Source organism: Scyliorhinus canicula, chromosome 7 (assembly GCF_902713615.1).
Source record: "Scyliorhinus canicula chromosome 7, sScyCan1.1, whole genome shotgun sequence".
Taxonomy (NCBI): domain Eukaryota; kingdom Metazoa; phylum Chordata; class Chondrichthyes; order Carcharhiniformes; family Scyliorhinidae; genus Scyliorhinus; species Scyliorhinus canicula.
Window position 1 is genome coordinate 28,356,386 of NC_052152.1, and position 14,636 is coordinate 28,371,021.

At 45.6% G+C, this 14,636-nt stretch overlaps 1 protein-coding gene across 1 annotated transcript in view; it reads left to right on the plus strand.

The window, feature by feature from the left end:
• LOC119968811 (protein downstream neighbor of son homolog) overlaps positions 1-14,636 on the plus strand; it is a 47,876-nt gene that overhangs the window by 24,384 nt on the left and 8,856 nt on the right. Inside the window, exons 8-9 of the mRNA XM_038801625.1 lie at positions 5,575-5,773; positions 12,478-12,690. Of these exons, the coding sequence (XP_038657553.1) occupies positions 5,575-5,773; positions 12,478-12,690 (412 nt within the window). The remainder of the gene's footprint in view (positions 1-5,574; positions 5,774-12,477; positions 12,691-14,636) is intronic.

Below are 14,636 nucleotides of genomic sequence, written 5' to 3' on the forward strand. Positions count from 1 at the left end.
GTGTTCTTACAGGGAACAGATCAGTCCAAGGGGGAATCGTTGAGTCTGGTAGCTGTGGAGAAGAAGCTGTTCCTATGTCTGGATGTGTGGGTCTTCAGGCTTCTGTATCTTCTGCCACTGCTTCCTGGGGAAGGGTCTGGAAGTGGGCAAAGCCTGGGTGTGGGGGGTCTCTGACAATGCTGTCTGCCTTTCAGAGGCAGCGGGGGGGGGTGTACAGAATCAATGGGAGGATGGCAAGCTTGTGTGATGCATTGGGCTGAGTTCACCACACTGCAGTTTCTTGCAATCTTGGGCCAAGCAGTTGCCATACCAAGATGTAATGCAGCCGGTTGGTTAAATATGATTTCACTTTGATTGGGAGCACAAAAGAACATGGGAGTAGGCCCTTCAGGAATGCTCTGCCATTCAGCAAGGTCATAGTTGTTCTGATTGTGCCCTCAATTCCACCTTCCTGCCCGTCCTCTATAACCCATGATTTCCTTGTCAATCAAAAACCTGTCTTACTCATCCAATGTTGCCTGGGATGGAACATTTAATTTAAGAGAGATTGGATAAGTTTTTGTTGGTGCAGAGAAGACTTGAGGTGTAAACGGTTATGAGGGGCATGGACAGGGTGGATAGGGAGCAGCTGATCCCCTTTGTTGAAAGATCAGTCGCGGGGGGACACAAGTTCAAGGTGAGGGGGAAGAGGTTTAGGGGAGATGTGAGGAAAAACGTTTTTACCAAGAGGGTGGTGACGGTGTGAAATGCACTGCCGAGGAGGGTGGTAGAGGCGGGTTACCTCATCCTTTAAAAAATATCTAGATGAGTACTTGGCACGTCATAACATTGAAGGCCAAGTGCTGGTAAATGGGATTAGGTAGGTGCAGACACGATGGGCCAAAGGGCCAATTCTGCACTGTCTGATTCTGTGAATATATTCAAAGAGCCAGCCTCCATTGCTTCCTGGGGAAGAGAATTTCAAAAACTAACCACCCTCTGATAGAAGAAATTCTTCCGCATCTTTGTCTTAAATGGGAGACCCCTTATTTTTAAACTGTACCCCTTAGTTCTAGGTTTCCCCATATCCTCTCTGTCTACCATGTCAAGCCCCACAAGAAATGTTTTGATGAGATCACTTCTCGTTCTTCTAAACTCCCAAGAACATGAAGGAGAAAGAGCAAGAGAGGAGGTTAACCAAGGTTAACTGATTAACAAAGCTTGAATGGTGGGTGGGAAGGGTGAGTGATGGGGAAAGGTAGGTGGTGGGGAACTTGCATAATATTCCTGTCAGCATTCCAAAGGGACAATTACTTCAGCAATACCTGTTCCACTACTCAGTCACCCCCAACACAGCATACCCTACCTGCACCATCTTTTCCATGCAAGTGCAGAAAATGCAGCACCTGCCCTTCTACACCCTCCATTCTCATTGTCCAAGGCCCCAAATATTCCTTGCAAGTGAAAAATGATTTACTTGTAATGTAAATTTAGTTTATTTGCTGTTCAGGATATGATCATCTCTCCATTTTTAAGACCAAACGCAGATTATTTAGTCTAAGTATGAAACCGAGCTCTTATTCTGATTTTTCAGTTTCCTGCAGTGAAGCTCAACATAATCTTCAGAAACAACACCTCCTCTTTCAATTGGATACTCTACAGCCTCCATTTTGCTTCCTTTTCCTTTTAATTTTGTTTTATTCTCTGCTTGCTTTTTAGATGGCAGTTCATGATTCTACCATTCACGTTTCTATAAGACATCTTTTAACTTGTCCCTTTGGTCTTGCACTTTCAACCCTTTTGTCATTTAATCTTTCCTGCCTTGCACCATACAAAAGACCTTCATTTTTTTTCTTTTTTCCATCCTTTCCCTTTTATTTGCCTAAAATTTGTTGCATCTGTAACTTTCACAATATTTTTATTCCAATTTTAATATTTTTACAAGAAATAAACCCCCCCCCCCCCCCCCTCCCCTCCCAAAAAAGCCTTGACGGCAACCAAATTCTCAAAGTTTAAGATAAGCAAACCCCATCTCTTCAGGAACCCCTCATCTGCCCCTCTCAGAGCAAATTTCACCTTCCCCAAATACAGGAACTCCATTAGATCCCCCAGCCACACTGAGGTACGGGGGGCAGAAGCTGACCTCCACCCCAACAAAAGGCGCCTGAAAACGATCAACGAGGCAAAGGCTAAGACATCTGCGTCTGCGACTCCGGCAGGTCTGACAGCCCGAATATGGGCTCCAGGTGACCCGGCTCTAAATCCACCTGTAGAACCTCCGACATGGTGCTGACAATGACCCCCACAATTTCTCCAATTTCGGGCAGGACCAGAACATATGGACTTGATTGGCTGGGTGTAGAGATCTACAATGCGGATCTAGTGGCACTTGCGACACTAAAACTCAGTAGAAATTTGAGTTAAAACTTCTCGGGTGCAAATAAGAATCGTTTATTGCCTCTATTTGATTATAATTGAGGGTCACTTAAATCTTATTCTCTAATATGTCCGGATAGCAAAAAGGACTTGAAGAGAAGCAACTTGTACACAATTTAACCTTTAAAATAATGTCGTCTTGCTTACGGCAAAACAGCTTGCATTTACTTCAAGAGTTAGAGTGGAAAAGTGAAAGTATAGAGACAGCGAATAGTTGAGATCAAAGTATAGATGATTCCGGAATAAAGATGGTTATACAAAATAATTTCAGTCTTTAGCCATCGGTCTACACCCCTATTTAATCCTAATTGGTTTGGGTTAGAATCAAATGAGTTTGATTTGACGGTTAGCTGTCAATCTTCAATGTGCAACATTAGTTTTAAATGTTTCATGTTTGAATACTTGTGCATGTTATGGAATGCGATTCTGTGCTGTTATCACGACCAGCTTAAACTGGTCTTCTGCTGATTTAGCTGTTATCTGTATTGTGAACAATGGTGCCTTCATATTACTATGGTGTTGCTATGTCCTTGATCTGATAAATGGTACAGCGCAAGTATAGTGTCAAACTGTCTTAGAAATGTATTTGTTAGCTCAGTAATAATCTATAATGGAATTATGCTGTTTTGTGTCTCTATGTTTTGAGATGGCCTGAGATGTGAATGTAAAATGGGTATGTAAAGGCTGAGGCTTAACATTTACGCTAAATAGCTATTTTCTACCTATCAGGTGTATTCGAAAATAGTTGGTTTCTACACTGGGCCACTCCCACACCGCTTACAATTATCCTCCACCCCCTCAAACAACTGGCTCATCCTCGCCTTTGTTAAGTGCTGCCTGCACACCTCATGGATGAGGTTGAGGCATTGACCCTTCATAGCACTTCGCATCATAATCCCTCCTCCAACAACATCACCAACTCTTCCTCCCACTTGGCCTTAATCCCTTCCATGGATACCTTATCCTCCTCCCCGGTCTTAGTGTAAATCGCCAAAATGACCCTACCCTTCAGCATGAAGTAGGGCCCAGTCCCACGCCACCTACACCCCCAAATACCTCAATTGAGTTGTCACTATCCAAAATGGCAATCCACTACTCCTGCACCTGGAGAAGACACCACAAAACAGTGCAGTTCTGGTCACCTCATTTTAGGAAGGATGTGGAAGCTTTGGAAAAGGTGCAAAGGAGATTTACCAGAATGCTGCCTGGAATGGAGAGTAGGTCTTACGAGGAAAGGTTGAGGGTGCTAGGCCTTTTCTCATTAGAACGGAGAAGGATGAGGGGCGACTTGATAGAGGTTTATAAGATGATCAGGGGAATAGATAGAGTAGACAGTCAGAGACATTTTCCCCAGGTGGAACAAACCATTACAAGGGGAAATAAATTTAAGGTAAATGGAGGAAGATATAGGGGGGATGTCAGAGGTAGGTTCATTACCCAGAGAGTAGTGGGGGCATGGAATGCATTGCCTGTGGAAGTAGTTGAGTCGGAAACGTTAGGGACCTTCAAACGGCTATTGAATAGGTACATGGATTATGGTAGAATAATGGAGTGTCGATTAATTTGTTCTTAAGGGCAGCACGGTAGCATTGTGCATAGCACAATTGCTTCACAGCTCCAGGGTCCCAGGTTCGATTTCGGCTTGGGTCACTGTCTGTGTGGTGTCCGCACATTCTCCCCGTATGTGTGTGGGTTTCCTCTGGGTGCTCCGGTTTCCTCCCACAGTCCAAAGATGTGCAGGTTGGGTGGATTGACCATGCTAAATTGCCCTTAGTGTCCAAAATTCTATGATCTATGATTAACCTAGGACAAAAGTTCGGCACAACATCGTGGGCCGAAGGGCCTGTTCTGTGCTGTATTTCTTTATTTCTATTTCTATAAAACATTCATTTTTCCCTAAATGTAACTTATCCCCCGAAAACACTCCAATTTCCTTAGCAACCCATTATATCCCCCATCGACAAGCTCGGGGCCGAGATGTACAGCAGCAAATCAGAGACACCCTATGCCCCCCCCCCCCCCCCCCCCCCGTCATTATCCCCTCCCATAAGTCCGCCCACATGCTGTCTGATCTTTGTATAACAATTTCACCCATGCCACAAACTTAGGCCCAATCGCAAACCTCTTCAGCGCCGCAAACAAATAACTCCACTCCACTCTGTCGAGCACCTTCTCTGATTCTAATGTGACCTCCAGCTTCCTTCCTTCTGCCAGAGAGAGTACCACATTCGGCAGCCGCCGCACATTTGACGAAAGCTGCCTGCCTTTGACGACCCGTGTCTGATCCTTCCCCCACCACCTTCGGATGGCATTCCTATAACCTTACCGCTACCACCTTCGCCAATGTCTTAACAACCGCATTCAGTAGAGAAATGGGCCTGTACAACCTACACTCCACCGGATCCTTCTCCTTTTCAAGTAATAGAAGCAATAGAGGGGCTGGTTTCGCACAGTGGGCTAAACAGCTGTCTTGTAATGCAGAACAAGGCGGCAGCACGGGTTCAATTCCCGTACTGGCCTCCCCGAACAGGCGCCGGAATGTGGTGACTAGGGCTTTTCACGGTAACTTCATTGAAGCCTACTTGTGACAATAAGCGATTATTATAGATGGATGCCTGCCCCTTTGTAACTTTAATAGTTGTGATGAAAATTTATCAACTTGGAATATTCAGGGGCAGCACGGTGGCACAGTGGTTAGCATTGCTGCCTACGGCGCTGAGGACCCGGGTTCGAATCCCGGCCCTGGGTCACTGTCCGTGAGGAGTTTGCACATTCTCCCCGTGTCTGCGTGGGTTTCGCCCCCACAACCCAAAAAAGATGTGCAGGATAGGTGGATTGGCCACGCTAAATTGCCCCTTAATTGGAAAAAATAATTGGGTACTCTAAATTTAAAAAAAAAAAACTTGGAATATTCATTATTTCTCTCCACAGATTCTACAGAATATTTCCAATAGTCTGTTTTTATTGTCTTCATGTTTCACTTGGGGAGAAGCAAAGATCGTATTTTTTGAGTGACCTCATTCAAAAGCATTTATACTCTACCTTGTACAAGGAGTTTTTACATTGCTACGAATTCCCACTGAAATGAATTGTAGAATTCTGCTTAAAGATTGCACTACAGAGGAGTTATACCTGGTTTTCCTTCATGCTAAAATCCAGTCGTAAGGAACACAATGTGGTGCGAATGGACCATAAACCTGAATCAGCTGTACTGGTGAAGGGCCTTCATACATTCACTTTGTTAAACTTCCTGATAAACAATAAGAGTATTGTAGCTGGATCTGGACCCCAGGCAGGACTTCCACCTACTCTCTTGGCACCAGTTGCATTCAGAGGAGCTACTATGCAGACATTAAAGGTAAGACTCAAGATTATGGAAATATTGTGTTTTCAATTAGGGATGTGTCATAGAATATCATAATATGCCCTATTAGATTATTTCAGTTTTTTTTTTAATTTCTGTATTATTTCACTTCTATGTGTTTTGTGCAGCCCAATTTACACAAAATTAAGAGTGGAATTTTCCATTCCTCAATGGCGGAGAGTGTGAACAATATGAAAACCCCTGGACAGCGGCAGGGTTGAAGATCCCGCTGCTCGCCAATGGGCACTTCTGTTGCCACAATGCAGGCCACAGAGTAAAATTGCACCCTAAATGTATCTTCAGTACTGTCCTTTGATATCTATGTCCAAATAATTAATCAAAATAAATCCTATGGCACCACCTACAATCCTGTCAATTGAAGAACAAAGTCACACATTTACTGTTATTTTTTGTTTGTTCTAGGCAATCCCTCTATCCATGCAGCTAAATTCCCTTCAATGCTGCAATTTTTGTGTGACAACTTTATAAAAGAGCTATCTGAAAATTCACATTTAATTTTTTTAATTCATTTACGGGATGTGGGTGTTACTGGTTAGGCTAGGATTTACTGCCCATCCCTAGTTACCATTCAGAAGGTGGTGGTGAGTTGCCTTCTTCAACCGCTGCAGTCCTTAAGGTGTAGGTACACCCACTGTGCTGTTGGGGTTGGAGTTCCAGGATTTTGCACCAGCGACAGTGAAGTGACCACCTTCTAGATGGTTATGTTTGTGGGTTTGGTCAGTTACTACAGTGCATCTTATAGATGGTACACATAGCTGCCACTATTTATTGGTGGTGGAGGGTTTGAATATTTGTGGAAGGAGAAGCAACCAAGCGGGCTGCTTTGTCCTGTATGGTGTTGAGCTTCTTGAGTGTTGGAGCTGCACTCATCCAGGCAAGTAGATATCCAGGCAAGTTAACATTCTCTTTTATTATTCTTTATTGTCAAAATCCAACTAAATAGCCCAGCATGATTTGCTGTTAATGTGCTGAAATTCCTAATTATTGTTTTTTTTTGTAGCTGATACAATGTGTAAGTTTTTAATGTTTTGTGTTGTTACTACTTTGTCAGTCATTGTCAGGAAACATAAAATGGTTTTGACAGGATTGCTGAGTGCGGGGTTGGAGCAATACCTGAAATCTAGCTGAGGGATGGAGTTCTGTCCATCTGGGATCCAACATAAATATCCTTAGGGCGGAATGGCTTTGAGTGTGTAAGGTGTGTGGGTAGGTTCAAATAACTTTTTTCCATTAAAACATCAGCACATCACCTTAAAATGTATTGATTTATGTGTTTGACGTTGAGAATCCAGCTCTGGTGTTCTTGGAGTAAATAATGTTCCTATGATTGATGTACGCTTTCTTATTTGATGACCTGGAGGATGATGCTGAGCAGAAGCTGGAGATCTGCCTGCTAGAGCTGTTAAAGAACTAGTTCCAGAGGGTGGTTAGCACTGATTTTAGGTGGCATAGCTGGATCCTAAAGTAAGTGTCAGATTGGGGCAATTAATTAAGAATACCTTTAACATATCTTTTTTTTAAAGGTACTTTATTCCAAACATGTAAAACCAGCAAAATATTAAATATACACTCCATACAATCACAGTCTACAGTTTGTCCCCTTTTATCTCTTTCCCCCTCACCCCCAAACGACGGAACAGTTCCTCAAACAGCATCACGAACACCCCCATCGCAACTTGAAGCCCTCCGCTGACCCACTCAACTCAACATAATCTTCTCCAACCTGAGGAAGTCACACAAGTTTCCGAGCCAAGCTGTCACCCCGACGGCATATCCGACCTACAATTTAGTAGCATCCTTCGCTAGGCAATTTGAGAGGCAACGGTGGATTGGCCATGACAAATTGTCCAAAATTCTATGATTAACCTAGGACAAAGGTTCGGCGCAACATCGTGGGCCGAAGGGCCTGTTCTGTGCTGTATTTCTCTATACTTTGCCTCGAGAAGCTCCAGCACTTCCGATACCCAAAAACGCCACCATAGGGTCCAGCTTGACCTACACCCCCACTATCTTAGATTGTGTCCCGAATACACTTTCCACCGGGGACACATATAACAGCCACACCCATGGCCCAAACTTGGGCCCAAACCTTCCCATAATTTCAAACAAGTACCTCCACTTAACCCGCTCAACGGCCACCTCCGCACCCATGGAAACAATAACTTCTGGCACCTGCCTCCCACATATTCAACAACGAAACGGGCCTAAAGACCCACACTCCAGTGCATCCTTCCCCTTCTTCTGGATCAGTGTAATCAACGCCTGTGCCAGTGTCTGACAACTCCCCCTTCTTCAATGCCTTACTTAACTGAACGGCATGGCAGAACAGTGGTTAGCACAGTTATTTCACAGTTTCAGGGTCCCAGGTTCGATTCCCAGCTTGGGTCACTGTCTGCGGAGTCTGCACGTCCTCCTCATGGCTGCGTGGATTTCCTCCGGGTGCTCCGTTTTCCTCCCACAGTCCAAAGATGTGTAGTTTAGGTGGATTGGACATGCTAAATTGCCCTTAGTGTCCACAAAGGTTTAGGTGGGGTTACGGGGATAGGGTGGAGGCGGTGGCTTAAGTAGGTGCTCTTTCCGGTGCAGGTGGGCTGAGTGGCCAACTTCAGCACTGTAAATTCTATGTAAACATCCCTAACAAATGAGGTGCCATCTCTACCACAAATCCTTATAAACCTCCGCCGGAAAGCCCTCCGGCCAAGGGGCCTTCCCCAACTGCATTCCCCTGATACTATCATACTATCTATCACCCTCCACAGCCCCAGCGGCTCCTCCAATGCCTGCCTCTTCTCTTCCTCCAACTTTGGGAGCTCTAACCTGTCCAAAACACGCCCCATGTACCCTTTCTCTCCACTTGGCTCGGCCCTGTAAAACGTCCATAACACCCCCTGAACACCTTGTTTATCCTCCCCGGCTCCGACAGCAGCTCCCTCTTCTCTGTCTGCACCCTTCGAATTTTCTAGAGGTCCCTTGCCTCTGCAGCTGGTGGGCCAGCATGTTGCTCGCCTTCTCTCCGCCTTCTGCACTGTAAATTCTATGATATGATATGTCGTACTGCACCCCCCTCGTGACTATCCCACTGCCTTTCATGTCATCAGTCTATCAGACAGCCCCTGCAACCTATTTCTCTCTACCAACAATTTCTTAATGGGAGCCCCTGAATATCTCCTGTCCACCTCAACTATCCTGTCCAGCAGCTGTTCATGCTCCTCCCTCCTCCTCCTGTCCCTGAGCGCCTTGAACAGGATAATTTCCCCTGGAACCAACGCCTCCCAGAATGTGGTCGCTGATACTTTCCCATTCTGATTAAGCTCCATGTAATCCCAAATCACCAGCCTCAGCTTTTCAAAACCTTTTATCTGCCAAGAGACCTGCATCTAGCCTCCATCCCGCCCTCTGCACCTGCCCCGACCTAAGCCTCGCCTTCAGCCAACGCAGCGCATGATCAGATATCACAATTCCCACATACTCTGTCCCCCCCATCAGCACCGCCTGACTCTCCACAGAGAAATCAATTCTAGAGTACACCTTGTACACGTGTGAGAAGAAGGAGTACTCACTAACTCCTTCACGATTCCTGCGTCATCCCAATTGAACACATATACATTTACTAGCACCCCGGCGTCCCCTCCTGCACCCCACTCACTATCGTATATTTTCCTCCTGGGTCCCGCAGTTCGTTGGCCCCAAAAACCCTGCCTTTTGTTCAACAAAATGGTCCCGTCCCTGTTCCCTCGCGCAACTTCGAATCAAACCCCGAGTGAAATACTTGTCCCACCCAACCCTTCCTCAGCATAATCTGATCCTTCACCTGGAGATCGGTCTCCAGCAGAAAAATCACTTCCACTTTCAAACTCCTCAAGTGCGCAAAAACCCGAGACGTCTTAACCGGCCCATTTTAGCCTCCGGACGTTCCACGTCACGACTCTTACCAGAGGCTTATGCCTCCATTCCCATCTGTCATCTTCCCCCACCTGTTCTACCTCACTTAATACCGACCTGAACCGGGCCCATCCAAGATGGTACCACTCTCCGCCCTTGACTATGCGCAGCCTCCAACTCTGACATGTTGCAATCTCGCTTCGTCCTGGCCCACCTCAGAATCATCTCCTTCATCATGAACTTTGCAACCGCACAATCAGCGCTTGCGGCGGCACTCTGATCTCAGTTTCTGCCTCCGGGGCCTGTGGGCCCAGTCCACCTCTGGGGCCTTGTCTAGCACCTTTTCCTCCACCAGCCCGGCCAGCATCCTCGACATGTACTTCGTGGCGCTCATGCCTTCCACTGGCAGATCCACAATTCTAAAGTTCTGCCGCCTGGAACTGTTCTGCTCTTCCACCGTCACCCACAGCGATTTGTATGGATCCCCACACCCGCCTCCAAAGACACAATCTGATCGCCCTGGTCTGACACCACCTTATCTACCTCGCGTATCGTCGCCCCTTGAGCCTGGAAACACTCTCCACCCAGACCAGCGATCCTCGCAGAGGTGCTGCTGCTCTCTCAGTAGCCTTCAACCAGTCGCCGTGCATCTCCTTCCTTTGGTGGTGAAATCCTTCCTTGATGAAGGCCATCAATTGCTCCATCTGGGTATTTCCCACTGACGGCGACCCTTCCTCCTCCACCATTCACAAAATTATTGATGTGCCACTGGTCCCCTCCAACCCCTTAAACCAGGCCTTTAACTAACTTGCCGGGTCTGGGAGCCTGTAGACGTACCAATCTTGGGAGAACCTCTTTTGCACCGCTTTTCTGCCGGAACTAACCTGCTAACGGGTATAAAGTGGCCAAACCAATGCCTTCGAGCCGGAGCTGCCCTGAGTGTGACCACTCACTCCATGGCTGCCAACAAAAGTCCTACCTTTACCTATGGAATCGATCATTCAGCTTCTGGAAGAATATGATTTAGTCTTCATGAGATAACTTGTTGATTTTAATATGGTGTAAGATAACAACATCTCTTAGCTAGAAGCAATCTGGAAGCCTAGGATGAAATCAGACTTTGGTGCTAAATGGGGGAGCCAGTGGCGCAGTGATAGTGTCACTGGCCTAGCAATATAGAGGCCTGGCTAATGGGCTGATGACATGGGTTCAAATCCCACCATGGCAGCTGGTTAAATTTAAATTCAGTTATAAATCTGGAATTAAAGTGGTTAGCAGTGCTGCATCATAGCACCAGGGACCCAGGTTTGATTCTGACCAAGGGTGGGTGACTGTCAAGTTTGCACATTCTCCCAGTGTCTGCATGGGTTTCCTCCAGGTTCTTCAGTTTCCTCCCATTATTGCATATTAGGTGAATTGGCCATGCTAAATTGCCCCTCAGTGTCCAAAGATGTGCAGGTTAGGTGGGATTACAGGGATAGGGCTGGGTACTGGGCCAAGGGAGAGTCAGTTAAGACCTAATGGGCCAAATGGCGACCTCATGCATTGTATGGGTTCTATGAAATCATTCAGATAATTAGAGACCGACCACAAATACTGGCCTTGCCTGTGGCACCCACATCCCATGAAAGAATACATTTTTAAAAATTGGATTGCCTCGGAACAGGACAAGGTGTTGCAATGCTCAATTAACTTGCAATGACGTGCAGCACCCTCTAAGTGGTTTGCGTGTAGTCAGTGGCACCCTGCACCATGGAAAAAGCTGCAATCCTACCAACGCCATACGCTCATTCCATCTGCTTGTCTCTGACAAGGGAGAATGAAAATGAAGTTAGCACTCTTTGAATAGAGAGCTCCAGTGAACACCCTTGCACAGCAATGGATGGCAAACTGCAAGTGTGTGGAAATAAGTGACTGCAAATAACTTCAGCCCAGAAGGAGCCAGACACAAAATTCATCACTATGGTCACCTTCTCAGTCATTGGCAATGCCGCACTTGCCTTGCTCTGAAGCTGCAGCAGAAAGTATTTCTGTGAGAACATCCTTATTGAAGCCAGTGTCTCGCACACTGTTCCTTACTGAAGTTCAGGTAGAATTGCTCCCATACCACGCCTTGGTGGATATGGCTTCCCGCTGTGGGCCCTCCTCTTCCTCCTCCAGCAATCTCCTACACTTGGTATATAAAGCATGCTGTATAAATCATGCTGTACTGCAAGGGAAATTCCTACTTGCCCAACCAAGTCTTCCTGACGTTTGTGCAGGAGCTTTGAAGCTCCTGAAGTAAAAAGTCTGGCCTCACCATGTCCTGTTGACCTTTGGAACTTGAAACACTTGTAGAATTGTAGTAAATCAGTAGAAGTCGACCAGCAAGTAACCAGAAGTAATTTATTCCTCTAATGTAGTGCTTTTGGGGAAAGGTGATGGTTGTAAGTTCCTTCCTTCAGGTTTATGATTTTGAGTAGGCATTGGCTGAAGTGTTCAGCTCCTGAATGCATCAGCTACTGGCAAATCAACAATTCTGTGTTGATTGATTTTGTGATCTATCTGCTCTGCATACTTACGATCAAAGTTCACCATTTGACTGCCTGTACTAAGGTAGCATCCAGCGTGATTTTTGCCATAAGCGTGCCATTTTGAGTTCTTGTGGGGAGCAACAGTCAAAACACAGTGCTAATGAGTCCAATTTCTTGCCCTGTATTTTTCTTGGTGAAATATGCTTTTCAGCCTCTATGACTCATTCCTAGTTGGGGAAAAGTGAATATTTTTGTACACTTAATTTTGTATTATTTATTCAGGCCCGAAACATTAATGTTAGGACACAGGATCATTCTGGGATGATAGAGTCCCACAGCCTTGAGATCACTGGTCCCATAATGCCTCACTCCCTGCACTCCCTGACACTGATGCTGAAATCTGCGCAGAAAGGAAGATTCACGGCCAGCCTTCTCACACATGAACCAACTTCTGTGTTTAATGTAGCTCTCAAAATGGAGCATCATGAAAACAAGGTAAGAACTAGTAATTTTTTATCTTTAAAGAACCTGTAGCTTTTGAAAAAATAATAATTTTCCCTTTTTCTGAATGGACGGGTTTCTGAAGCTATTTAAGCAGACAGTATCTCAAAGATAAATATATGGTTATTATAACACTTCACAATTGATATTTGAGTGGTATTGAGCTGACCAGTTAGTCCTGACACAGTACCCAAGCATGTGAATTGGAATGTTGTAGATTTAAGAACAAAATCTAAGCTAAAACTCTGTGGCAATATTTAGATTGCTACCCTAGGGCCTTAGCAAGACTACATATGGAGTAATGTGTACAGTTTTAATCTCCTTTATTTAAGAAAGGATATTATTGCTTTAGAAGCAGTTCGAGAAATTCACTCAACCGATTCCTGGGATGAGAGTTAGCTTATGAATTGCCTATACCCATTAGAGTTTAAAAGAATGGGAGGCTATCTTCTTGAAGTATGCAAGATCCTAAGGGGACTTGATGGGGTAGATGCTGAGAGGGTGTTTCCCTTGTGGAACAGACTAGACCAAGGGGACACAGCCTAAAAATTAGGGATATCCCATTTCAGATGGAGATGTGGAGATTTATTTTCTCTTGGGGTCATTAGTCTATTTAATTTTCTTCCCCAGAGAGCCATGGAGGCTGTGTTATTAAATATTTTCAATGCTGAGTTAGATAGATTTTGATAGACAAAGAAATCCGTTGAAGAGAACAATCATAGAATCCCTACAGTGCAGAAAGAGGCCCTTTGACCCATCAAATCTGCGCCAACCCTCTGAAAGAGCACCCTACCTAGGCCCACTCCCAGCTCTATCTAACCTAACCACCCTAACTTGCACATCTTTGGGCATTAAGGGGCAATTGATCATGGCCAATCCACCTAACCTACACATCTTTGAGCTGTGAGAGAAAACCGGAGCACCCAGAGGAAACCCACGCAGATACAGGGAGAAAGTGCAAACTCTATACAGATAGCCACCCAAGGCTGGAATTGAACCGGGGTCCCTGGTGCTGTGAGGCAGCAGTGCTAACCACTGTGACGCCCAGTCAAGGATTATATGGGGCACGCAGGAAAGTGGAGTTCAGACCACACCCAGAATGCCATGATCTTATCAAACAATGGCTTGAGGACCGAATGGCCTGCTCCTAATTCCTGTGTTGGTTGTATTGTCTTTTGGGTGACATGTTTTAAACTAACATAGAACATAGAACACTACAGCGCAGTACGGGCCCTTCGGCCCTCGATGTTGCGCCGACCTGTGAAACCATCTGAAGCCTATCTGACCTACACTATTCCATTTTCATCCATATGTCTATCCAGTGACCACTTAAATGCCCTTAAAGTTGGCGAGTCTACTACTGTTGCAGGCAGGGCGTTCCACACCCCTACTACTCTCTGAGTAAAGAAACTGCCTCTGACATCTGTCCTATATCTCTCACCCCTCAATTTAAAGCTATGTCCCCTCGTGTTGGTCATCACCATCCGAGGAAAAAGACTCTCACTGTCCACCCTATCTAACCCTCTGACTATCTTATATGTCTCTATTAAGTCACCTCTCAGCCTTCTCCTCTCTAACGAAAACAACCTCAATTCCCTGAGCCTTTCCTCGTAAGACCTTCCCTCCATACCAGGCAACATCCTAGTAAATCTCCTCTGAACCCTTTCCAAAGCTTCCACATCCTTCCTATAATGTGGTGACCAGAACTGCATGCAGTACTCCAGGTGTGGCCGCACCAGAGTTATGTACAGCTGCAGCATGACCCTGTGGTTCCGAAACTCAATCCCCCTGCTTATAAAGGCTAGCACACCATATGCCTTCTTAACAGCCCTATTAACCTGGGTGGCAACTTTCAAGGATTTATGTACCTGGATGCCGAGATCTCTCTGTTCATCTACACTACCAAGAATCTTGCCATTAGCCCAGTACTCTGCATTCCT